The following is a 26216-nucleotide window of genomic DNA, read 5'->3' on the forward strand; positions in this document are numbered from 1 at the left end:
GCTTTCAAAGAAAGTGACACCAATTTAAGAAAGGCTCAACCAATAAAATGAACCTTAATTCTTTCCTCATCAATTTCGACATTCCCATTCATAACTTTCATATTATATTACTGAAAGGATACAGAACACAGAAATAACAAGCAGAAGAAGTATGATGGCCAGCAACTCACAAACCCTACAGAATCATTTGAATAACTGATGGTCACCCTGAATCTACACATCTGAACTATCCAAATGTGACACTTCTACCAGCGTAAATGGTATATATTAAGAGTTTTTGCTCTCTTCAAACATAAAAATTAGTTTATTTATGTTCAGTCAAATTCTTTATTGAGTGTACTAAGCAAATTTTTCTAGCAAATAGTTTAACTATTTGTGATAAAGATCGACAAAATGAACTATCTTTGCCATTAAACCACCGTTTGAAAAGAAGTCTCGGTGATCACTGATCCAGGTCGGTCCGGATCCAGGGAATTATTAAAACAATAAAAGTAAAAAAACTTACAACAAAATGAGAAAAGTTGTAGGGGGGTTGATACATGGGAATATACCATAAAATTATTTTTTTAAAAATAAGGCAAAAAGAAAAACGGGGGTTTCCAAAGAAAGCGGGTGAAGGGATGGTAGAACCTATACTTGGCGGAACTGGACCCGGTCTAGACCATATCTTTTAAACACTGCATTGCACTACCATATTAGTTGCTTCTGTAGAAGAATTTACAACCTGACCCCTCTAAATGGGGTCTATGGCAATCTAGAGAGAATGTACTTCATATTTTTGGTCAATCAGGAAATGAACTAGAAATTCAGTTCATTATGATTCTCATAACAAATTCAATCACATTTCTGAGTATGAACAAGCTTTTTACTGATATATGGAATTGGCCGAAATGATTCCCAAAAATATTGAGCTCATAGCTATTGGACCATATACCAGCCAATAAGCTAACTTCTTTAATATTTCACTTACAACTGTGCATCGCTTTGACTGGTATTAACTCAATATCATGCAGCCATTTTAACTGCCCCTCCAAAATCTGCTGATATCTACATATATAGGCACATGCCATCCCCATTTATGATGCAACAGAAGTCTCTATCCAAGAAAGTTAACAAGCTTAACAAAGTTACGGATACAGAAGGACTATTCAATGAATCTAATAATTAATCTGAAATTGCCCTATACTTAGATTGAAATTAAGTTAATGCAATCACAAACATGTGTACCTGGTATATAGCTTCAACTACTATGTAGCGTCTTATCTTTTTGAGTCGCTTATTTTCTCGTGTAACTCTCTCCAAATGACCTTTCAGTGACTCCATATCGTTGTGCTTGAAAGGTACTACAGTGCTACGGGAAAGACTCAGACCATTTTGTATGCCCCAATGTACTCCTTCATCTCTGAAAAAAGAAAATCTAACTGAACAAAGGAGACTCTGTTCCAAGTCAAAGGTAAAAAAGATAAAGGAAAAAAAGAAACAAAGTTCTTAAAAAATGCAGTGTACAGAAAAAAAAAGCAAGCACACCATGGACAGGTATTCAATAAACCAAATAGATGCTGTTTTAAAACTAAATATATTGAGGAGTTATATCAAGTTTTGGACATAGAGGACGTAGAACGTGGAAACAATAAAAGAATATAAAAAGAAAAACAGATACAAGCATACAAGGAAAGCAACTTCAACAAGGCCAAAGATTTCAGACAGTGCTCTCTGTCATAAAATTGTATGCCGTTTCACCAGAATAATAACATGTACAGACACATCGAACTGGCAATAAACCACCATAATTGAAACTGTATTTGGGACTTTGAGAAACCAACATATCTTAAAAATAGGCATCCTCCGCTGCCACATACACTCAGGATCACCATTCACTTAAACTTATTGACTTTGTATTTCTATCTTATTAAACCAGCATTCTATAACTCAGAGAGTAGCTGTAGTCAACCAGCCTAGCCATCCCCTAGCGAGTCCGGTGAAAATACCTAGGAACTCACCCAAGCCATGTTTTAAAATGCGGGATGCGGTCCCAATGCGGTTGGGGTCTAGTGCGGCTCGATGCAGTCACGGACGCATCACGTCTAATGCGGTCAAAAAATTTAAAAACTTCTAGAAAATAACAAAAAAAACAATACATAGGAAAAACATAATTGTGATTTATGTGGTAGTAGGCATTTTTATTTTTTCAGTATCTATTACACATTAGCTGTATGAGATTTTGAGTCCCTGGATAGCCTGATAAAGAGTAATAGAGTTTGTTGTTCTAACTTTTAATCTTTAATAGTCCAAATGTCTAACATAATTAACATGTAAATAAAGCAATCCAGTCCATCTCATATAAAATATCTAAAATTCCAAACTTCAATGTTTGAACTCCAAAGCAAAAGTTTATGACAAAAAAGAAAGAGAGAATCAACTCTCAACTCTCAATCATATAAGTCATCAATATCATCTACTTGAATTTTTTCTATCAATTCCTTTTGTCTCATTTTCTTCATTTCTTTTGTTTTTTCTTGTCTAAGTATGCCCTAGTCTCTCTTCCAATCTAATCAGTTATTTGTGGGCATGCTTTGACATTTCTGTTAATACGGACTAAGTTATCATTTGGCTGGAAAATACCCCCTATATAAGTGTGGTCCCCCCGTATAAGTGTTCCCACATATTACAAATAGCACAATTTCAATCCTTATAGTTTTTTAGTTTTAGCATATTTCTATGCCGGGTCCTTGTTACTTGAAGATGATGAAGACATTGAACCCCCCACCCCACCCGGTCCCCCACCCAAAAAAATAAGAATAAGGAAATAAAAACTTATCAACCAATCCAAAGAAATTTCGACGAGGGCAATGTGAGCAATGAGGCCATATATGCCGATGATGCACCGCATATGTGGGGGCATCACGTTTTTCCACGTATGTGGCCCGAAGCGATGCGCTCCAAGCCGCATAACGCACAACACGTTTTGCAGTTGCATTTTAAAACAATGCGCCTAAGTCTGACCCTTTTTGGCATCCAATGCATTTTCACAACAAACTCAGCCAAGTCAATTGGCCTAACTCAAGCATAGATCTCAGAAAGTCCTAGTCCGGAGTTTAAAACACTATCAAACTAACAGGAATATAAATAGAAAGACTCACACAAGGATGAGGTCCCCTTTCTTGGCAAATGCTGGAATCACACTAAATATAGTTGAAAGCCCATAGGAATATAGAACTGAGTCAGGGGTTCCCAAGAATTTGGCAATTTTTTCCTCACAATCAAGGTGAACATCTGAAAGAGAGACAGTTGTTAAACAACAATATCAGAAAACTCTATACATTAGTGTGATCGCACATTTAATTAAAAACATATTGAGAGTTTTGCAGTTCAGGACAACTACATACTTATTTAGAAGTAGAATGCACAAGTTAAATTTTATTAAGCATTGTAGCGCTTCAGTCTTACCAATTGTCCCATAAAATCCACGAGGACCACAGGATCCCACACCATATTTCTCCAAAGCAGCCATGCAGGACCCCTGAAATGAAGCTGCAGCTCCAATAAGATTGCTGTTTCACAAGCTGACATAATTGTATTCTATAAGTCAACAAAAGTGCAGATAAAAGCCTTCTCACTATTATTTTTTCATGCCCAACAAGTCCAAGGTAATTTGCTGATGCGAAGTTCACAACTTCTTTGCCACCAACTATGGTATGTGGTCCTGCAGCACTGCATAAGAAAAAGTAAGCAGGCAAGAAAAACACCCAACTTCTTTGATTAAAGTACATACTTATCTATTCAACCAACACATAGAGGAGATCTAAATCAACAAACCATCACACACAATGGGTAGACAAAATAGTAAGATTGATGACATACATAGCAGTCCTAGTGGGAATGCTCTGCATTTCGAACATTAGATTCCTCCCAAGGCATGTATCTATTTGGAGGATGCAAATTCAGATGAGCCACCATGAAGAATAAGAAGAGCAAGCACTAATTGGGGCTATTTTTTTTAGTGATCTCAGTTTATTTTTATTTTATCAATAGTTACTTTCATCGTTCTTGGAGGCAAGAGAGGGTTTGGGAGCGAGATTGGTTCGGGGAATGCCAAACCGCTATAAGGTAGAAGTTCCCTGGGGTTAGGATCGACATCTGTACATTTAACAATTAAGGAGCTAGATCCTATAGGATGCTTGGGACGGAGATCCCATGTAACTGGGATTATGGCTTTGACTTGGAGAGATCTAAGCTCCACTTTATCATGCACCTTAGCTTATAACTAATCCCATAGTTATGGTACTCCAATTTACTACAATAACATAGTTCAATAATATCATAAATTCATCATCATCATCATCCAAGCCTTATCTTAATGATTTGGGGTCAGTTTAATAATATCATAAGTGACTTAAAATAATATTAAATTATTAGGTTTTAATATCATAATTCTAGTATACCACGATTTGATATGCACCACAGTTTAACATATTCTAAAGAAATAAATTTGTAATACCAAGGAGAGGAGCAGTAGTTCAATTAACAGTCAGCTCCTCTCATTGGAGGGATCCTACAAGCATGTAGATCGAGATCCTATTTTATGAGGGAGCGAGAACCCTCTAGGATCCCTTGGAGGAACCGCAGGATCAAGTTCCTAAGGTAGGACCATGATCTTAACCCCAAGGTTCCCACAACCATGGTTTCTTCTATTTTGGAATAAGTGAAGGGCAAATAGGGTATTTTTACTTTAAGTCGGATTTATTAGCCATTTTATCTAAGTGAGGGACATTATTGACTTTTAATTTTTAGTTATGTTCTAAAAAGGAGGTGCACATAAAGGAAGGGGAATTTTTGACATGGTAATATGAAAGATGGGAGCTTTAGCATGAGCCCTAGTTAGGGTTTACAGGAGAAAACCAGCGTTTCCTTCAATTTGTGCTTGTTTTGATTGGACCCACATAATTTTCTGTTTTCCTCATCAAAGATCTACATCATGGTAAAATCCACAGTTATCCCCGATGTGCTCATATAATGGTCAGATTACTAAGTTTCCATGACTTGCTGAAAAACTGGACCAAAGGAAAGTTATTTGATATCAATAACATGTACTTTGTACATGTAATCCACAGTTATCCCCGATGTGTTCATACTTCCTTCATGTTGTAATCCGCTAGTCCTCTTTATCTGCTGCTGCTGCTGTTCCGCTTGTCTGTAACTGGTATCAGAGCTTGTAAATGGTTTGATGTTAGACTGTATGCTCAGAGCTTGTAGTCGAAATTTTTATATATGAAGTGAAGTTTGCCTTATCTTCAAGTAAGATTTTAATTTCTATTTCTTCTAGTTATCTTTATGATGTTTATGTTCAGTTTTAATTAGATTTAAATTATTTCTTCAGCAAGGCATCTTTATTTCTTTCTGTTTTTCTTAAACCCATACGCTTGTATGTGGTTTCTCGAACTGTGAGGCCGTTTAGCCAGGAGTGAGTTTAAGCTGTTTTGTACAAAGGAAACTGTTTTATCACAGGAGGTCTTAGGTGCCAAGAAAAACAACATGGGAGAAATGAACTGCTTAGCAAAAGAAAATAAATTATATCAAAATAATTTTGAGCATCTATATCATTTGGATAAAAATGAAGAGGAAGATATTTCAAATCTTAGTAGGAGTGTGAATCGACTTTTTGATTTCTGTAACCACTGGTTCAAAAATATTTCAAAAAATTTTAAAAACATTTCAGAACAGATTTCTAAAGTAGAAAGTAAAGTAGATAGCTTAGGAAAAATAAATAGTATAGACTTAAACCCTGAATCAAAAAATTTGCTAAAACGTTTTGAACAATCTTTAAATGAAAACACTGTTTTCAATGAGACTTATGAACCATGTAAGTCACTCTACTTCGGGACAGAAATCTTGACCCGAGAAGAAGAGTATAATGATTTCAAAGCCATCAAAGAAATCCTTGAATACTGGAAATCCCGGTATATCAAAAAAACTGATTTTGAAGAAAGATCAAAGCTTCAAAGAAGTATGCAAGAATTGTTTCCTGAAAACGAAAAACTCATGATAAAAAACTATTACCATCTCAACTTAAACATAGATGAAGAAGAGTCTTTTTCGGTTTTCAAAGTCAAAATCGAGTCTGATATAGAATCAAATTCTGAAGAAAAAGCTGAAAAATCAGCTCAAGAATTGAAAGGAAAAAGAAAAGTTGAACTGCCAGATCACTTAGATTGCTACCCCGAATCTAAAAGGTATTCGACCCAAGAACTTGAGAAGTTTTCAAAAAGAAAATTTTGAAAATTTTCAAAAATATAAAGAAGCTTCTAACAAAGAAGAATTTTGCCAGACCACCGAGGAAAAACCTCAGACGTCTGCAACATCTGAAAAACCAATTCCCACTGTAAACAACAGACGGGAAGATTTAAACAAAATATACGTTTCTGTTACTGGAACGTATTTGGATCTTAAAAATGTTTACTTCTCTGAATACAACCAAGTTATCAGTAAATGGGCACAATCCATGACTATTGTTATAACAAACAATCCTATATGGGCCACTAACAGATTTTTCAACTATCTTGGGGGAACATTGGAAGGTGATATTTTACAATATCTTCGAAAGTGGGAGGTTATATAAAAGGATCCGTTCACAAAAAAGAACTCTTTGAGAAAAAAAAAGAAGACTTTTTGAAAGAAATAACAAAACTTCTAAGAGAGGACTTATGTCGCACTGCTTTAGATCTGAATCTAAAAGAAGATTCTGATTATTCTCTCACAAAGCTAAAACTTTGCAAAATCCATAGTTTTGAGCCCTTTGCAAAAGAATTTAAAAAATGGCTCCAAATGTTAGATGAAAGCAAATCTGAATTTTGGAAAAATCAGTTTTTCAACAAACTACTTTTTCCTTGGGATGAGATTTGTACCGAAAAATACGACAAGTATGTTTCTGATACTACATCAGTAGATACTCTCGAAAATAGAATCAGATTTGTTCTCTATATCATAAATTTTCATTGCATCGAAGTAAAAGCAGCCAAGCAAGTCAAAAAATGACTTAGATGAAACGACTGCACCAAACTTCTAAAAAACAATTTAGAATTTGGGTGTAATGCAAAAGGAAAGAAAAAGAAAATTTTCAAAACAAAAAGATTTTGTTGGAAAAACTCGAAAAAGGGTAAAAAGTTTAACAAGACGAAAAGGTATGTTGTTAGAAAAAATAACAGCAAACTTAAGAGTTCATGTCGTTGCTACATCTGCAACGAAGGACACATAGCACCAAACTGCCCCCAAAAAGGGAAAAATGCCACAAAGATGATCAAAATGCTTGATGAAAACAATTTTGAAATATGCTTTGGAGAAGAAATCTCTGAAGATGAAATTGAATTTGAAGTTGTCTCTGAATCTAACAACGAGTCGAAAGAAGAGGATGAATATGTTTTCATGATGCATCTAAAAGAAAACCCGGAGAACAACTCTGAGATTTCTAAACAAGTTGTAAAACTCGGTGATGTAATTCAAGAAGAATTCTTCATCGATGAAGAAAAGGTTGAAAAATTGAAAAATCTCAAAAAGGAAGAAATCAACAGGATGTCGAAGCTCCAATTCTGGAACATCAGACATTTTGAGCGCTTCAGTGGAAACACCACTGCAAGAGCAATTGAAAATGGTTATGTAGAAATCCCTATATTTGACAAAGGCAAGATTTCCAAAATGATCAAAAAGTTTCCAAGGTTGAGATATATGCACATAGGAATCATTTTGATTGAAATCACTGCACTTTTCAGACAGGGTATTGACACACCAATCCTTGTCGTTATTTTAGACAAAAGATTCAATAACCCTATTAAAGCAATAATAGCAGGCATTCAATCTAATCTTGTCACGGGAAAAATTTGGTTTAAAAGAAAACATAAATTATTTTATTTCTATCCATGATAAAAACATCCACGATAGTGTGAGGATTCTGATTCAGACCAAAAACATTGGTATGAAGAACAACAGTTTCAACCTTGCAATTGAGTGGAAAGCCATCCACGAATTTACAAACGAAACGAGAACCTCAACAAAAAATATTGATAACAGGTTCGTCGAAATTTTAGAACCACGAAATTTCAATAATGAGATCCATCCCCGGTGAATCAACCGGAAGGATTTGAAAATTCCCAGAAATTGGTTGGTTGACAGTTTTTCTGAAAATTATAGCCAAGACCTGCAACCTATAACTTTTCAAGCATCTGGGAAAAACTTGTACTTTTCTAACCAAAGAACTTTAACCAAAAGTTTTAGTCAATCAGTACCCAGCAGTCCAGCAGCACGATTTTCTGAAATAACAGACTTATCTTAAACACAAGGTTTATCTTCAAACAGAAAACCGAAACCTCTCAAAAACATTACAATACCGTTTTTTCCTGGACTGTCTAGCAATTTTGAAACTAGAAACACCAGTAATTCAAAAGAACAAGAAAAGAAGAGCTTCAAAATACTGTTTTGTTTTCGAAAATCGAATTTCAAGATGGGGAAGAAATAATCTTCTCTCATAACCAAAACAGGAAAAAATATTTGTTTGTTTTGGGTGAATTTAATTTTCAAGGTTATAAACCATATCACCTTGATATTCTAGTTGACACAGGTGCTACCACATGCGCCTGCTGCCCAACAGCGTTACCATTAGAAAAATGGGAATGAATGAAAAGCCCATTACATGCAACCGGCATCAATGGGAACAATACTCTCATAGAGTACAAAGCCAAAAATATCACTATCTGGTTGGGAAATAAAAAATTTTCTATCCCGAAGATACTATGTTTTCCATTCATGCATGGAGATTTTATTTTGGGAAAGAACTTTTTGCAAAACCATACCCAATTGGATCTACAAAATAACTTTGACTCAAAAAGGAGAAAAAGTTGATATACCTATTGCATGGAGATTTTATTTTGGGAAACAACTTCTAGTTGACACAGGTGCTACCACATGAGCCCGCTGCCCAACAGCGTTACCATTAGAAACATGGGAACGAATGAAAAGCCCATTACATGCAACCGGCATCTATAGGAACAATACTCTCATAAAGTACAAAGCCAAAAGCATCGTTATCTGGTTGGGAAATATAAAATTTTCTATCCCTAAGATACTATGTTTTCCATTCATGCATGGAGATTTTATTTTGGGAAACAACTTTTTGTAAAACCATTACCCAATTGGATTTACAAAATAACTTTGACCCAAAAAGGAGAAAACATTGATATACCTATACTTATAAAACATAAGTATAGATGTCAGTTTGGATTCTCACCTCAAAAACGAGGAGAAACCATTCAAAAACTCCAAATTTTCAAAAATAACTTTTTCAAAGAGTTAGATGCTACCCATTGGATTTACAAAATGCTTGAACCAAATTTCTCAGAGAACCCTATGAAATTATCGTCCAAAAGTCCAAGATACTGTAGCCTGAAACTCTCTGATCCAAACAGGATCATAAGAGTAAAACCCATGGTCTATCTCAAAAAAGATATAGACGAGTTTGCTATTCAGTTGAAAGAACTGCTAGAGAAAGACTTGATTGAACCAACAACAAGTCCCCATTCTAGCCCAGCATTCATGGTAGGAAACCATAATGAGGAAAAAAGAGGTAAAGCCAGAATGGTAATCAACTTTCAGAGGCTTCACCAAAACATTGAGTTTGATGGATATTTTATATCCAGAAAAGATGTTTTGATTCATCAAACCAAGGGAGCAAAATATTTCAGTAAATTTGACTGCAAGTCAGGATTCTCGCAAATCATGCTCACAGAAGAATCCAAACCTTTAACTGCTTTCAGTGCTCCATACAACCATTATCAATGGAAAGTAAAGCCATTCGGACTCTGCAATGCACCGCAGATATTTCAGAGATGGATGGATGGTATTTTTTCTGATTTAAAAGATATTTGTGCTATATACATTGATGACATTTTAGTGTTTTCTAAAACCATAGAGGAACACCAAAATCATCTCAAAATCACTTCCAAACAATTCCTTAAGCATGGAATCATTCCAAATCCCAAGAAAATGGAGATTGAGAAAACCTCATTCGAATTTCTAGGCATTGTCTTAGACCAAACAAGTATAAGACTTTTGGAGCATATCGTTTCCAAAATTAGGAATTTTCCAAATGAGCTTGTACACAAAACATCTTCAAAGCTTTTTAGGAATTCTTAATTATAGGAGAAATTTTATTCTAAACCTCTCTAAAAGGAAAGAACTCTTTTGGAAAAATTGAAAAAGGATAAAGAATTATCTTGAAATACGAATGACACAAACACTATCAAACGTATTAAAGAAGAATTGAAAATTATTCCTTCAGTTTATTTTCCTAAACAAGAAGATAAACTAATCCTTGAAACCGACGCCTCATACGAAAATTGGGGAGCCGTCTTAAAAGCTGATAATGAAGGAAAAGAGTTGGTATGTGGATACAATTCCGGTAAAATTAAACCAAACGAACAGAATTACATGATCTAGGAAAAAGAATTACTGGCAGTTATACGCGGAGTAAAAAGCTTTCGCATATATCTTGCGCCAGAAAACCTTGTTATCAAAACAGATATCAAAGTCGCCAAAGATTTCCTATCCAATAAAACCGGGAGGAAAACCCTCGACGCATAAGATGGATGAATCTTTTACAGATGTACTCATTCACCGTTGAGTTCATCAATGGCTCTAACAATGTATTAGCAGATTTTCTGATCAGGGAGGATAGACAGATGAATCCTAACCAAGGATCCGTCAACAGTCAGAGACGAATCCTAACCAAGAATCCGTCAACAGTCAGAGACAAAATCCTAAAAGAGGATCTGACAACAAAGGAAAGCAGCCACTCATAAATAATGAGGGAAGCGAATGGTCTAGAGCGAATAACCAATTTGCTCAAACCCAGAGTTCGAGAGATATTTCCTACAAAGAAGCTCTAGAATTTCAAAAAGACCTTCACCAAAACTTCCCAGTAGAAACTAAGCAAGTTTCTAGCTTTTTCAGAAAACCCGACATTCCAAACAACATTTATGAAGAACTAGACCAGGTATGAAAAAACCATATCTTGGAAAACAAAGCCCAATTTCAAAAAGACATGAGTTCACTCTCAGACCTGATAAATAATCAGAGTCGAAATTTCGAAAAACTCAAAGAGAAAATATTTCTATCCATTAAACAAATGGACTGGAATGAAGACTTCTCCTTTGAAAAAATAAATTCCTTTCTTGAGAAATCACAACTTCTCGATTATCAAACGGATGATCCAGTTTTCGAAACATTCAAAAGAATTTGTCTCAATGAAATAGCTAAACAAGTCTTGCCTAGCGACATATTTTCAAAAATATCCCAGATGGTGGAAAGAGATCATTTTTTGAAAATCCCAGAACTCATGTAAAGTCAGTTTGGATACCTGTACGTCAACCCACACCAGAGTATGAAAGTTGTTTTGTATCTCGACTATAATCAAAACTATGATTATGGCGAGATTGTTGGGTTGGGATTAGCTGGAAGAATCATATTTGAACACCTCCAGTCATTGTCCCTCAACGTCATGCCTAATTTCATCAAAAGCATGGTCTACACAGTCTCTAAATCATGGACTCATAATGACCACCTGACCTTTGAAATTACCAGTACCACAGGATGGTATGCCAGAGATAAATTCTACGAGCCATACCAGATTTGGAAATTGAGAAAGACAGAGCAAATGGATTTTTACATCTTTGAGGAAAACCTTGTCACTGTGGATGAGATTAAAAATCTAGATGTTGCCGAATATGCCATAAAGAGTATAATAGCATTCACTAAAAAACTGTACGCTGTTAAATATTCAAGAATGGAAAAATTTACAGATGAAAAAAGACTGCTCGTGACAGACCTTCCGATAGCCTACACAGCTAAAGAAGAGTTAGATATAGATTTAAAAAAATATCTAAATCTCTATCTCATGACAGTACTAATGGATCTCCCCTCTAATCTAGCTAACCAAGCTGAAGAGAGGCTCGAGATTTTCAAAGATACATTGCTGACTAATTGGGAAAACCAGTCTTTCGCCAACAGTGACAGTATGGAAAGTGTTGGAAGACACAACATTGTCAATATGATGGAAGATTAAAATAATCTCTTATGCGACGGACCGACTGCAAAATTATCCAACACACGTGTCCCGATGATGCAAAGCTGACGCAAAACATGATGTCATTAGTGACGCAGGCTACGACGTAGGCGCTGACGTCGTCAATGCTACCTCATCTGACACCTCACCGACCAAAATTATTGCTGCTAGGATAACTCATCAGTCGCAATAATGAAGGCCAAGACACCTCATCGGTTGACTCATCAGTCGCAATAATGAAGCTTTGACACCTCAACCACTGCAATTATTGCTACATGGACACCTCATCTACTTTTCCTGGACACCTCAACTCGCTTTTACAGGCCACGTCAGTACCTTTGTACTTTCCGCAATAATGGTGCAACCAACGCATTAATTGTAGAATTCAAATGTAATTTGTAAGAATTTAGAGTCTGCCCTCTATAAATAGGGGCTCAGTTTAGTTGTTTGACACATCAAAATTCAAAGCTTCACTCTGAGTTCAAGCCTTAGGGTTTTAGTTCTCGGTTTCTGGTTTCCGATATAAGTTGTTTGCTCAGTTCCTCTGCTTCTTTCCTTTTTAGATACAACAAATTCTCCTTTTTTTTCATCTTCATACTTCCTTCATTCTGTAATCCGCTAGTCCTCTTCATCTGTTGTTGTTGCCGTTCCGCTTATCTGTAACTGGTATCAGAGCTTATTATTGATATCAAAAAACATGTACAGGTATTGTATTTTGAAATTCAATTACAAGTAGTTTGCTATATATCAAAATACATGTATATATATATCATGTATATCAATAACATGTATACATTGGTGTTTTTTTGAATTACTGTGGTTTTTTTGAATTACAGATCCCTAAGATATGGTTATCATAGGCAAGCTCTGGCTAAGATATTTGATTATGGCGTATCAGTAACATACTTGTCGTATCCGCAACATACTTGTCGTATGTTTTGGTACAAATCTCATCCCAAGGAAAAGGTAGTTTGCTGAAAAACTGTTTTTTCCAAAATTCAGATTTGATTTCATCTAACATTTGGTACCATTTTTTAAATTCGTTTTCAAAGGGCTCAAAACTTTGGATTTTGCAAAGTTTTTGCTTTGTGAGAGAATAATTAGAATCCACTTTTAGATTCAGATCTAAAGCAGTGCGACATAATTCCTCTTAGAAGTTTTGTTACTTCTTTCAAAAAGTCTTCTTTTTTCTTCTCAAAGAGTTCTTTTTTGTGAACGGATCCTTTTATAGAATCCTCCCACTTTCGAAGATATTGTAAAACATCACCTTGCAGTGTTCCCGCAAGATAGTCGAAAAATCTGTCAGTGTTCCATGTAGGATTGTTTGTTATAACAATAGTCATTGACTAAGCCCATTCATTGATAACTTGATTATATTCAGAGAAGGGAACATCTTTAATATCCAAATACGTTCCAGTAACCGAAACATATATTTTGCTTAAATCTTCCCGTCTATTGTTTACAGTGGGAATTGGTTTTTCAAATGCTGTTGACGTCTGAGGTTTTCCTCGGTGGTCTGACAAAATTCTTCTTTGTTAGAAGCTTCTTTATATTTTTGAAAATTTTCAAAATTTTCTTTTTGAAAACTTCTTAGGTAGTCTTCCCATTCTTGGGCCGAATACCTTTTAGATTCAGGTAGGACTAAGTGATCTGGCGGTTCAACTTTTCTTTTTCCTTTCAATTCTATAATCTGATTCTGTATCAAACTCGATTTTGACTTTGAAAACCGAAAAAGACTCATCTTCATCTATGTTTAAGATGAGATGGTAATTATTTTCTATCATGAGTTTTTCATTTTCAGAAAACAATTTTTTTATACCTCTTTGAAGCTTTGATCTTTCTTCAAAATCAGTTTTTTTGATATACCGGGATTTCCAGTATTCAAGGATTTCTTTGATGGCTTTGCAATCATTATACTCTTCTTCAAGGGTCAGGATTTCTGTCCCAAAGTAGAGTGACTTACGTGGTTCATAAGCCTCATTGAAAACAGTGTTTTCATTCAAAGATTGTTCAAAACTTTTTAGCAAATTTTTTGACTCAGGGTTTAAGTCTATACTATTTATTTTTCCTAAGCTATCTACTTTACTTTCTACTTTAGAAATCTTTTCCGAAATTTTTTGTTGATTTTTTGAAATATTTTTAAACCAGTGGTTACAAAAATCAAAAAGTCCATTCACACTCCTAAGATTTGAAATATCTTTCACTTCATTTTTATCCAAATGATATAGATGCTCAAAATTATTTTGATCTAATTTATTTTCTTTGGCTAAGCAGTTTATTTCTCCCATGTTGTTTTTCTTGGCACCTAAGGCCACCTGTGATAAAACAGTTTCCTTTGAACAAAATGGCCGAAATGCACTCCTGGCTAAACGGCCTCACAGTTCGAGAAACTACACACAAGCATATGGGTTTTAGAAAAACCGAAACATATAAAGATGCCTTGCTGAAGAAATAATTTAAATCAAATTAAAATCTTACCGAAAGATATGGCAAGCTTCACTTCATATATAGAAATTGCGACTACAAGCTCTGAGCATACGGTCTAACATCAAACCATTTACAAGCTCTGATGTCAGTTACAGACAAGCGAAACAGCAACAGCAGCAGATGAAGAGGACTAGCGGATTACAACATGAAGGAACTATGAAGATGAAAAAGAACGAGAACTTGTTGACCCTAAAAAGGAAAGAAGCAGAGGAACTGAGCAAACAACTTATATGGGAAATTAGAAACCTAGAACTAAAACCCTAAGGCTCAAACTCAAAGTGGAGCTCTGAATTTCGATGTCTCAAACAACTAAACTGAGCCCCTATTTATAGAGGGCGGACTCCAAATTCTTACAAATTACATTTGAATTCCATAATTAATGGATTGGTTGCACCATTATTGCGGAAAGTACAAAGGTACTGACGTGGCCTGTAAAAGCTAGCTGAGGTGTCCAGGAAAAGTAGATGAGGTGTCTAGGTAGCAATAATTGCAGTGATTGAGGTGTCAAGGTTTCATAATTGCGACTAATGAGTCAACCGATGAGTCAACAGATGAGGTGTCTTGGGCTTCATTATTGTGACTGATGAGTCATCCTGGGAGCAATAATTTTGGTAGAGAGGTGTCAAATGAGGTGGAATTGATGACGTCAACGCCTACGTTGTAGCCTGCGTCATTGATGACATCCTGTTTTGCGTCGTCTTTGCATTATCAGGACACGTGTGCTGGATAATTTTGCAGCCAAGTCGTCCCATATAAGATTATTTTAATCTTCCATCATATTGGCAATGTTGTGTCTTCCAACACTGTTCATATTGTCACTGCTGGCAAAGGACTGGTTTTCCCAATTAGTCAACAATGTATCTTTGAAAATCTCGAGCCTCTCTTCAGCTTAGTTAGCTAGATTAGAGAGGAGATCCATCAGTACTGTCATGAGATAGAGATTTAGATATTTTTTTAAATCTATATCTAACTCTTCTTTAGCTGTGTAGGCTATCGGAAGGTCTGTTACGAACAGTCTTTTTTCATCTGTAAATTTTTCCATTCTTGAATATTTAACAGCGTACAGTTTTTTAGTGAATGCTATTATACTCTTTATGGCATATTCGGCAACATCTAGATTTTTAATCTCATCCACAGTGACAAGGTTTTCCTCAAAGATGTAAAAATCCATTTGCTCTGTCTTTCTCAATTTCCAAATCTGGTATGGCTCGTAGAATTTATCTCTGGCATACCATCCCGTGGTACTGGTAATTTCAAAGGTCAGGTGGTCATTATGAGTCCATGATTTAGAGACTGTGTAGACCATGCTTTTGATGAAATTAGGCATGAAGTTGAGGGACAATGACTGGAGGTGTTCAAATATGATTCTTCCAGCTAATCCCAACCCAACAATCTCGCCATAATCATAGTTTTGATTATAATTGAGATACCAAACAACTTTCATACTCTGGTGTGGGTCGAGGTACAGGTATCCAAACCTACTTTCCAGGAGTTCTGGAATTTTCGAAAAATGATCTCTTTCCACCATCTGGGTTATTTTTAAAAATGTCGCTAGGCAAGACTTGTGTAGCCTTTTCATAGAGACAGATTCTTTTTATTTTTTCGAAAACTAGATGATCTGTTTGATGGTCGAGAAGTTGTGAAATCTCAAGAAAGGAATTTATCTTTTCAAAAGAGAAGTCTTCATTCCAATCCATTTGTTTAATGGATAGAAATATTTTCTCTTTGAGTTTTTCGAAATTTCGACTCTGATTGTTTATCAGGTCTGAGAGTGAACTCATGTGTTTTCGAAATTGGGCTTTGTTTCCGAAGATATGGTTTTTCCATACCTGATCTAGTTCTTCATAAATGTTGTTTGGAATGTCGGGTTTTCTGAAGAAGCTAGAAACTTGTTTAGTTTCTACTGGGAAGTTTTGGTGAAGGTCTTTTTGAAATTCTAGAGCTTCTTTATAGGAAATATCTCTCGAACTCTGGGTTTGCGCAAATTGGTTATTCGCTCTTGACCATTTGCTTCCGTCATTGTTTATGAGTGGCTGCTTTCCTTTGTTGTCAGATCCTTGTTTAGGATTTTGTCTCTGACTGTTGACGAATCCTTGGTTAGGATTTCGTCTTTGACTGTTGACGGATCCTTGGTTAGGATTTCGTCTTTCCATCCTCCTTGCTCAGAAAATCAGCTAATACATTGTTAGAGCCTTTGATGAACTCAATGGTGAATGAGTACATCTGTAAAAGATTCATCTATCTTATGCGTCGAGGGTTTTCCTCCTGCTTTTTATTGGACAGGAAGTCTTTGACGGCTTTGCCATCGCAGCTAGATAGAAGATTCTTGTTTCAGAATCGACGTCCGTACAAGGGACTTATGGGAAAAGAGATTTCTACTTTATAAAAATGGCGATTCGACCCAAATGGAATTGAGATCTCTACATATATGGAATCAAGATTTTGTCCTCTTTGGAATCGAGTCTCTGACCAATTTGGAATCGATCCATATGGAATCAAGATTCTTTCATATATGGAATCTAGATTTCGATATCTTTGGAATCGAGCTTTTGATTTAATGCTTCTCATAAGTACTGAATTGTTTATTTTGTAGTTCATGGCCCTATGTTTGTGTTTCTGATTTGATGGAGAGAGTATCATTATATGTGGTATCCAATTCAACAAATGTAGAATCGAGATTCAACAACTGTGGGATCGAGAATCAATAAATATTAGAAACGATATCCTATAAGTGTTGGAATTGCGATTCTTGGCTTCCCAAAAATGGATTCCATGAAGATTCCATGTCAAAATCACGGAATCAGGATTTCAAATCGGAAACGCAACCTTGAGTGAGAGATTTCGGTAACTATGATAAGGATAACAAATTTCTCGTTTGTTTATCATAAGCCTTGGGTATTGTTTTTATGTATTCTAGAACCCAATTCCACGTATGGTTACTATCATAACAAGGGAATTTTGTTGTTGCCAATGAAGGGAGTTCAGTCGTTAGTCCAATAGCCAAAGGAAAGTCCAAATCCAGATGCAAAGAGCCATTTTTGTTGCTTTCCGAAAGATGAGAACCTACCTTGATGGATTTGAGCGAGTAATACAACCAAAAGTGTACTTATGATTAAAGAGAAAATGACTCCAAACCAAAACAAAACCAGAGAAATACACAAAGGGTCCCCAAATCATGATAAATTGTATGAAAATCGAGGGCTTTTTATTTTTATTGCTGGGTGTGGAAAAGTTTCAAGGACTTGTAAGGAATTGTTTCATTTTCATTCAATCAGTATACAAAAAGCAATACCTTTGATCAATGTTGTTACAGAGCAATAAAAAGAATCAAAATAAAGAAAAATTTACAGACATTAACATTGCAATTCATCCAAATCCCATATAACTTGTGTATAAATGAAAAAGTGTGTCCAGCTGTGTTCTTCATAGGCTTATAATGCCCTTTTGAGAGGGTATCCGAAGTTCCATTGCATTATAAACACATTATCACTTGTATTCAGAAGCTCCCCGAACCCAAGTCCTTATATTATAGACTCGGATGCAGCGAACTTTGAACATCCCTCAAATCAGCTCTAGTGTTCATGAAATTTGTAGTTCAAGGTTATAACACCACTTTGAGTCTTTGACAGTATATAACTATATCCAATGTTTCAGCCCATTTGGACTTTATTATTTCAACTTCTTTCAAAGTTTGCAGCACCCAGACTCATACACCACAAATTTGGTCAGGGCGAATTTGGCCTGACCCTCTATCCAAGTTCAAACTTAATGAAATTTTTGAAGCACAAGTCTCAGAACCATTGTCAGCTGCCCTGCCAAATTTTAGCACAAATCAGGCTCATTATGATTGTTTCTTATGTTCACCTTTAGCTAAGGACTACTATCATATCTGAATGTGGTATACTCTGTGTGGACTCAAAGTCAGAGTGACTAAAAAAACACCCAAACAGGTAGTAATCGAATGTAGTACATCCCCCAACAAAGCAGATTGGCTTTAAATCCTCATATATAGGAGCTTGTTGATACTACATAATATTCGCCCACAGATACAATGAAACCAATGTTCCTACTATCCTGCACAATTCTCTCTAATCTGCATTCACAATCCCATATCTCACACCTCAATTTTTAGAGGTTCAACTTCAACTACCATATACTCCAGCAAGGGCAACTATGAACATGTCAATAGCCATGTACATTTTCTAGAAGAGCCCACTACCCTTCCTAAGCCTGTACACAGTCCATGAGCGAGTGCAAGGGCACAACACATCCACCCTTGCAAGTAAATTCTATTCACCCTGAAGATCCCTCTCCACCAAATTCAATTTCCTTAAAAGTTAAAACTCACTTAGTTTTTTATTAAATTTTCTATCATTAAATCCACCACTCCAAAGCTGAATATAATGCATGGGATACGATAGTTTGCACCATTTCATTGACACCTCACAAATTCCAAAGCATCCACTCATTTTTACTGCAGGAGTGACATTAAAGAAAACAGACTCCACTATTCTTGGTATAGTCGACTTTACTATTTTCACATTCACGTCATTTTAGCCAGACTTACACAGAAGTCTTGGTAAACAATAAGTGGAGTATCGTTTGTTGATACAATCCATGATTTCATAAAATATCTACAGGTCACTAAGTTAGCAGCATATTTCATACAATCCATTTCAACAAAAAAACAACCACCACGAAACAACTTATAAAATAAACAAGTAATTATAAGCAGCCAACAGAAGTAAAATAGGCACTAAAACCAATGCCATGAAGACCAGACTAGTCATAAAATAGGTGAGGGCACCAATCTGAACCAAACTGGTCGGACCGACCTGTTCACTAGTTAGATCAGACTGGAAAAATGAAAAAGAGAGAATATAAAATATCCATCACCAAGAACTAGTCAGACAGGCTACATCAACAGCTTAATTCGACTAAACAGGCTGGTTTGACAAGTTCTGGACCGTTTTAATGTATGGTTTGCTGTCCAATTGGTTGGACAGGACTGCACCTGTCCCAGTTTCAGTAACATAGCAAAGAACAAATGACTAATATGAGGCAAGGGTGAAATATCCATGTATTTGAGATAAAATCATAAATAGTAAAATTAAAATCACGTATTGTGCTTTACCTTTCCAATACCGGTGGCTCATAAAGCATGTCAGCTGTAATTGGTGGATGAAGAGGTTCAGGGACCCATTCTGCACAAAGTTCATCTATTTCCTGCATCATTATTACAAAACTATGGTGAATCCTAAGAATCCTTGTAATTTCCAGAAAACAAAACAAATAAAAAACAAAATATCAGTTGAATTGCCCAGACAAAAACTGCTTCATAAATTTACACCCAGTACAACAGGCTGATGTATGAAAAACCACAACCACGGTCATGAATGATACATTTGTCCAATGAAAATACCATGCACGATCCCTACTAGGAAAAAGCACATATTATGAAACTCAAAAGAAGGACACATCTGAATGCCATCCCAAACCTGCTTGGAGGGCATTCTAGCAATCAACTTGTTTGTTAAAAAAAATGAAAAATAGAAACTTAAATTTGTGGCAATGTGGATGCCAATATCACAAACAGAAAAAGTAAAAGGGGTCCTTTTTTCTTTTTTTCTTTTTTATCTACGATACGCTTGATTGTTTGGGTTGGCAATATCATGTGCCTATCCCTCTCTGTTCTTCTTCTCCATAAAGCATCAGCATCCCTCCATTGCTAGAAGATCATCGCCCACTCTTTCCTCCCTCTTCTCCTATGCTCCCATCTATTCTCAAATCCTAAGCTTTTCCGCAACCTCTAATGGCTTCTTAATCCCATTGAGGGTTCTTCTACATGGTTTTCTAAGAGCTTTCAAGATGAAGCTCTTAGAAGGGCTTTGGAGCACAATCCCCCAGTAGCTTGCATGCTCAGATCAGGAGATCAACTGCTGTATTCGAGACTTTTTTTAGAGGAAGTTCTCCATCATGTATACAATCTCTATTTTATGGAGGATGAAAAATGTTTCCCCTTCTGCCCTAGAAATATAGATTATGTTTCCCTTTCTCCCCTAGAAATGGAGATGATTGAATTCTAATTCAGTGAGTAGATTATGTATTTTGATGAAATTTTGTAGGCCTGGCAGTGGATGGACCCCGACCCGACCTGGGACCCGGGGGGTTATACCCAACTCAGGTCCGGGTATAGGTCCAAGTTTTGGACCCACAGGTCGGGTCCGGGTCCAATCTAGCATACCCAAAGTAGTCACGAGTCAGGTACAGATCCTAGTGGACCCGAACCAGACCCGAACCGGATTTATTATATGTAAATTAATATGTTAGTTTTATATATGATTTTAGGTAAATGATGATTAATTATTAACTAATCAATTCATTAGAAACTTATTAGATATATTAAAAAGTAATTACTTAATTTAACTATAAAATAATCAATCGCTAAACTTTTGACTTTTCTCATCGATGCATATTTGTTTTACCCAAAGTCCCTAACCCTAAATCATTTCATGTTCCCCAAACCCAACCACCAATCCAAACCCTAGCGTCCTCTGGTCCTCTACAACTCTACCTCTCTTAGTCTCTTTGAGCTCTTTCCGAGTCTCGGTCTCTCCCTCTCTTTATTTGAAGTCCACAAACAGCCAAACCCTAGACCCTAGCCTTTGCAGCTCTACTTTGCTTCCTAGAGAGAGAAGAGACAAGCTCACGGGTCCCTTCTTCATAGTAAAGAACCCTCGTCTTCTCAACTCTTCCACAGCACCAAATCATCATCAGCACATGAAAAGAATCAACGGAAATTCTTAACAGAATACGCAAGTCCTGCCAAAAAAACAGAGAGGACTACCCAGTTTATGTCAAAGCATCAAAGCCAGAAAATTTTAATCTTCTTTTTTTATATTTTTTGGGTGGTTTAATATTGTCGAGCTGGGTTTAGGGTCAGGTCAGGCCCAAAAAACTTATTTAATATTTCTGGGGGTGGTTACGGGTACAGGTCCCAGGTCCACATCCTTCTTCTGGGTATGGGTATGGGTATTTTGGACCCATTCGGGTCCGGGCCCGGGTCCGGGTCCAGGTCCGGGTCCGGGTCTTGACACATATATAATATTTTGGGTCTAAGTCCGGGTCCAGCAGTACCCGACGCATTGCCACCCCTACCATTTTGGTTCCTTGTTTTTGATACTTTATGTCTAAAAATCATTTGCTTAAAATCCTTTTCAATTTTGCAGGAATTATAAAGTAACCAATTTCCTCCATTCTCAAAAAATATTTCAAATGTTATCTTTTCAAAGGTTTTCTCTTAGAAGTGACTCGAAATTGCCCTTTTTCACCCTCTTAAACATTGAGTATACTTACCCAAGTTCTTAAGAGGATGACTTCTTCGAAAACTTTGCAACATGAGAAGTGAAATACTACAATCATATTTTCATCAGAGGAAAGTCCCTTCTAAAGGATAGGTTAGAATTGGGTTTATTCTAAAAAGAGAGATTCTTTCGATAAGGAAACGTAATGGTGGAGTAATGAGGTTCAGAAGGCTATTAGCAAAATATGATCATGTTATAAAACTTGGCAATGTGATAGAAATAATCAAAACTTAGACGAATATAAAAAGGCTAAGAAAAATGCTAACCAAATAGCAAGCAAGGCTACACTTGAGGCATATGATAATCTATGCAATAAACTGGGAACAAGAAAAAGTGTACAAAATGTCTTCAAATTAGCAAAAATGAGAGATAAAAAGTGTAGGGATCTAGACCATATTAAATGCATTAAGACTGAGAATCAAAGGGTCTTCTTGGTGAAGGATGAAGAGGTCAACGAAAGGTGGTGAGTTAATTTTCAAAAATTATTGACAAACACAATGGGAACATAGCAGTAGAAGGAACCGTTAGTATAAATGAGGGCGAAGGTCATAGATACATTCGTAGGATTAAGATACCGATAGTGATTAATGCTACCTTCCTAGCCCTTGTTCCAAAAGTGGAAGGGGCAGAAGAGATTAAGGACTTTCGTCCAATTAGCCTGCTAAACTCCTCTTACAAAATCTTGGCTAAAGTCCTGGCTTCAAGACTCCAACAGGTCCTCCCCTATGTCATCTCTCCACCCCAAACTGCCTTCATCCAAGGAAGGCAGATCCTTGGCAGGGCACTGGTGGCCCATGAGTCCACTCGAGACACCTATCCAAGCGCCCTGGCCTTATCTTCAAAATTGATTGGGAAAAAGCCTATGACCATGTCGAATGGTCGGTTTTGGAGGAAACCATGGCTAGAATGGGGTTTCAGGACCGGTGGAGGACGTGGATGAGGGGTTGTTACTCCCATCCTTACTTCTCTATCCTTATAAATGGATCCCCAAAAGGATACTTCCCATCCTCGAGGGGGCTCCGCCAAGGGGACCCTCTCTCTCCATTCCTCTTCACTATAACAGCTGAAGTCTTCAGTTGCTCGCTCTCCCGTCTTTACCAGGCGGATATCCTTTCAGGCTTCAAAAGCAGCCTGCAAGGCCCTATGGTGTCTCATCTGCAATATGCGGATGACACACTCGTTTTCCTTGATGCCTCAACCCGTGAAGCCGACTTCCTAAAGCTCTTCCTCCAGTGCTTTCAGTTAGCTACGGGCTTCAAAGTCAACCTGAAGAAATCTACAACGATGAGAGTTGCCTATCTTCTTCCAAAGATAGAAACTTCATCCCAGATTGGGAGTGTAAAGTAGAGAACCTTCCCACTACTTATCTTGGCCTTCCCTTAGGACTAGGTAGACCAAAAAAGAGACTCTGGTCTCATATCCTGGATAAGGTAGATAGGAGGCTGGCGGGATGGAAAGGCAAATATCTTTCTATGGCAGGTCGGTCTACCTTGATCAAAGCTACTTTAGCCAATTCCCTGTTGTACCTCATGTCCCTCTTCCACATACCTGCTCAGGTGGCCAATCGCCAAAAACAACTCATGCGAAACTTTTTGTGGTCAGGGCAGGCAAAGAAGACTAAATTCCACCTGGTAGGATGGGAAAACATATGCTTACCTAAAAACTTTGGAGGTCTAGGGATTCGAACCCTTAGGAAACACAATTTGGCCTTACTCGGGAAATGGTGGTGGCGTCTTGCTACTAAGCAAGACTCCTTTTGGGCTAGAATCCTTCGAAGTAAATATAAAATCCCAGAATGCGCTTGGCTGCATGATGATAGACGGTGGCCGAAAGCGTAAGGAGCCTGGAAATCTATCCTTACCTCTCTCCCACAGTTCAAAAAATGGGTACGTCTTCAACCAAGGGCGGGCGATAGGGTACTTTTTTGGTCTGACCTTTGGCTGGGTCATACCCCTTTGAGCCAAGCTTTCCCAACCCTCTTCTCACTAGCCACAAACAAACACTCCACCGTTGCTGAGGAAATGATGCTAATTAGGGGCCGCAAAAACTGGAACCCTGCTTTCTGAAGGCACCTCACTGACGAGGAAGCCTTGCACTTCCAAATTCTCTCGGCTGCGCTACACTCAATTTTCATTCCCTTAAATGGGACTGATTCTATGGTGTGGACACTCACTCCTACTGGCCTCTTCACAGTTGCCTCTTTTTATAAGAGCCTCTCTCAAGCCCCTACCCTTCCTGGCAACCTGTCATCAGCCTTGGCAAAAGCGTGGGCAATGATTGCACCACCCAAGGTGCAAACCTTTAACTGGATTGCTGCATCCAACAGAGCCCTCACGGTGGACCAACTCCAAAAAAGGGTGATCCCCATCCCCAATAGATGCTCCTTATGCCTTTCTGAGGAGGAATCTAACCCTCACCTTTTCCTTATTTGCAATGTCACATATGATCTGTTGGGTAAGGTAATATAACTGTTCGGTATCCAATGGGTCACACCATCCTCGGTCAAAGCCCTTATCTCTTACGACCTGAACTCCCATTGGCCGAAAGCTGGTAAAACTCTGTGGAAAGCTACTGTAGAGGTTACCATACTACATGAGCTGAAAGGAATAATAGAAAAAGGCATCAAACTACCAACCCCAACTCTCTTTCACAGGATCACTACCTTGGTCTCCTTTTGGGCTTCCAATCATCAGACATTCACGGGCATTCCAAAGAACTTCTTCCATAGTCAATGGGAGAACATTCTTTACCACCAACCGAGAAAGGCTATTAGACATAACAACTGGCAGCCCCCACCTGTTGGCTACATTAAGTTAAACTTTGACGGTTGTTCAAATGGGAATCCTGGCCCGGCTAACGCTGGAGGCGTTTTTAGAGACTACCACAGGAAAGTCCTCTTAACGTACTCCGAATACCTCGGTAGTGGTGACTCCCAATATGCAGAGGCTATGGCTCTGCTACTGGAGCTGAAAAAGTTCAACCAGTCTTGGGGAGCACGCCTCATTGTGGAAGGAGACTCCCAAAATATAATCTCTTGGGCAAGTGGGAAGATCTTCCCCCCCATGGAAACTGACCACCATTTTTGGTGAAATCTTTCACATTTGTAGGGATATGGACGTCTCCTAGAGGCATATCTGGCGGACGTCCAACGAGTTCGCAGATCTCAATGGCGAGGGAAGGAGCTAGAGTGCAAGAGGAAGATAATGCTAGGTCCCGCTCCTTTTTTGTCACGGACCACAAGTACACTTAGTAGCTTCGAAAGTGTCTTCCTTAGTTTTTGGTGTTATTTTTGGGTTACCCACTGTAAATCATTGTGAACAGGCGACAATTATAAGCCCCTTTTTGTATATGCCTCTCTGATGTATTTTTTACCAAGAGCTACCCATATGGGGGCTCTCAGTATTCTCATTTTTGTAACCATTACTGGCTCGGTAATACAATGTTAACGTTTCAAAAAACATAAAAAAATTGATACCGATAGTGAAAGAAGATTTGCAAAGGATGAAGTTAGGGAAGGCTTTAGGAACAGATGGTATCCCCAAAGAGGTTTGGAAGTGCATGGGGGATTCGCATTGACTGGCCAACCAAATTGTTCAACAAAGTGTTGAGAACAAAAAAAAAAAAATGCCAGATGGAGGAAAAGTACTATGGTTCCTAATTATTAAAAAAAAAAGAAAAATACAGAATTGTGCAAACTATCGAGGGATCAAACATATGAGCCACATTATGAAGTTGTGGAAGAGAATAATTGAGCAACGATTAAGACATGTAACGAGTGTATTAGAAAACCAATTTGGTTTTATGCCAGGGTGGTCAACAACCAAGGCTATTTTCCTACTTAAGCAATTGATTGAGAAGTTCAGGGCTAAGGGAAAAAACCTCCACATGGTCCTTATTGATCTAGAGAAAGCTTATGATAGAGTACCTCAAGATTTCATTTGGTGGGTGTTGGAAAAGAAAAGTCTCTCCAAACACTACATCGACTTGTTGAGAGATATATACAAGACTAGTGTACGAACAACTAGTACACATAATAGTGAGTTTTCATTGATAACAGGTCTACATCAAAGGTATTCATTGAACCCATACCTCTTTGTCTTAGTTATGGACAACATAACTAGGCATCTACAAGATGAGGTACCGTGGTGCATGTTGTTTGCAGATGACATATTTTTTATTGATGAGATCTGAAATGGCGTCGACACAAAGTTAGAACTTTAAAGGGATGCTCTAGAATCTAAAAGTTATAAAACTACCCA

At 37.3% G+C, this 26216-nt stretch overlaps 1 protein-coding gene across 4 annotated transcripts in view; it reads right to left on the reverse strand.

Moving 5' to 3' along the window:
- LCB1 (long-chain base1) overlaps positions 1–26216 on the reverse strand; it is a 47703-nt gene that overhangs the window by 14681 nt on the left and 6806 nt on the right. For 2 of the 4 annotated variants that reach the window (XM_020669956.2, XM_006848513.4), the window contains exons 3-7: positions 19728–19819; positions 3618–3711; positions 3448–3520; positions 3141–3273; positions 1228–1402 (exon numbers count right to left, since the gene is read on the reverse strand). In XM_020669956.2, coding sequence (XP_020525615.1) covers positions 1228–1402; positions 3141–3273; positions 3448–3520; positions 3618–3711; positions 19728–19819 — 567 coding nt within the window. Of the gene's footprint in view, positions 1–1227; positions 1403–3140; positions 3274–3447; positions 3532–3617; positions 3712–19727; positions 19820–26216 lie in introns of all 4 variants that reach the window. The other 2 variants (XM_088873749.1, XM_088873748.1) reach the window with 1 other exon arrangement.

Source organism: Amborella trichopoda, chromosome 8, assembly GCF_054954075.1.
Source record: "Amborella trichopoda isolate Santa Cruz 75 chromosome 8, AtrichopodaSantaCruz75HAP2 v2.0, whole genome shotgun sequence".
NCBI classification, from domain to species: Eukaryota; Viridiplantae; Streptophyta; class Magnoliopsida; order Amborellales; family Amborellaceae; genus Amborella; species Amborella trichopoda.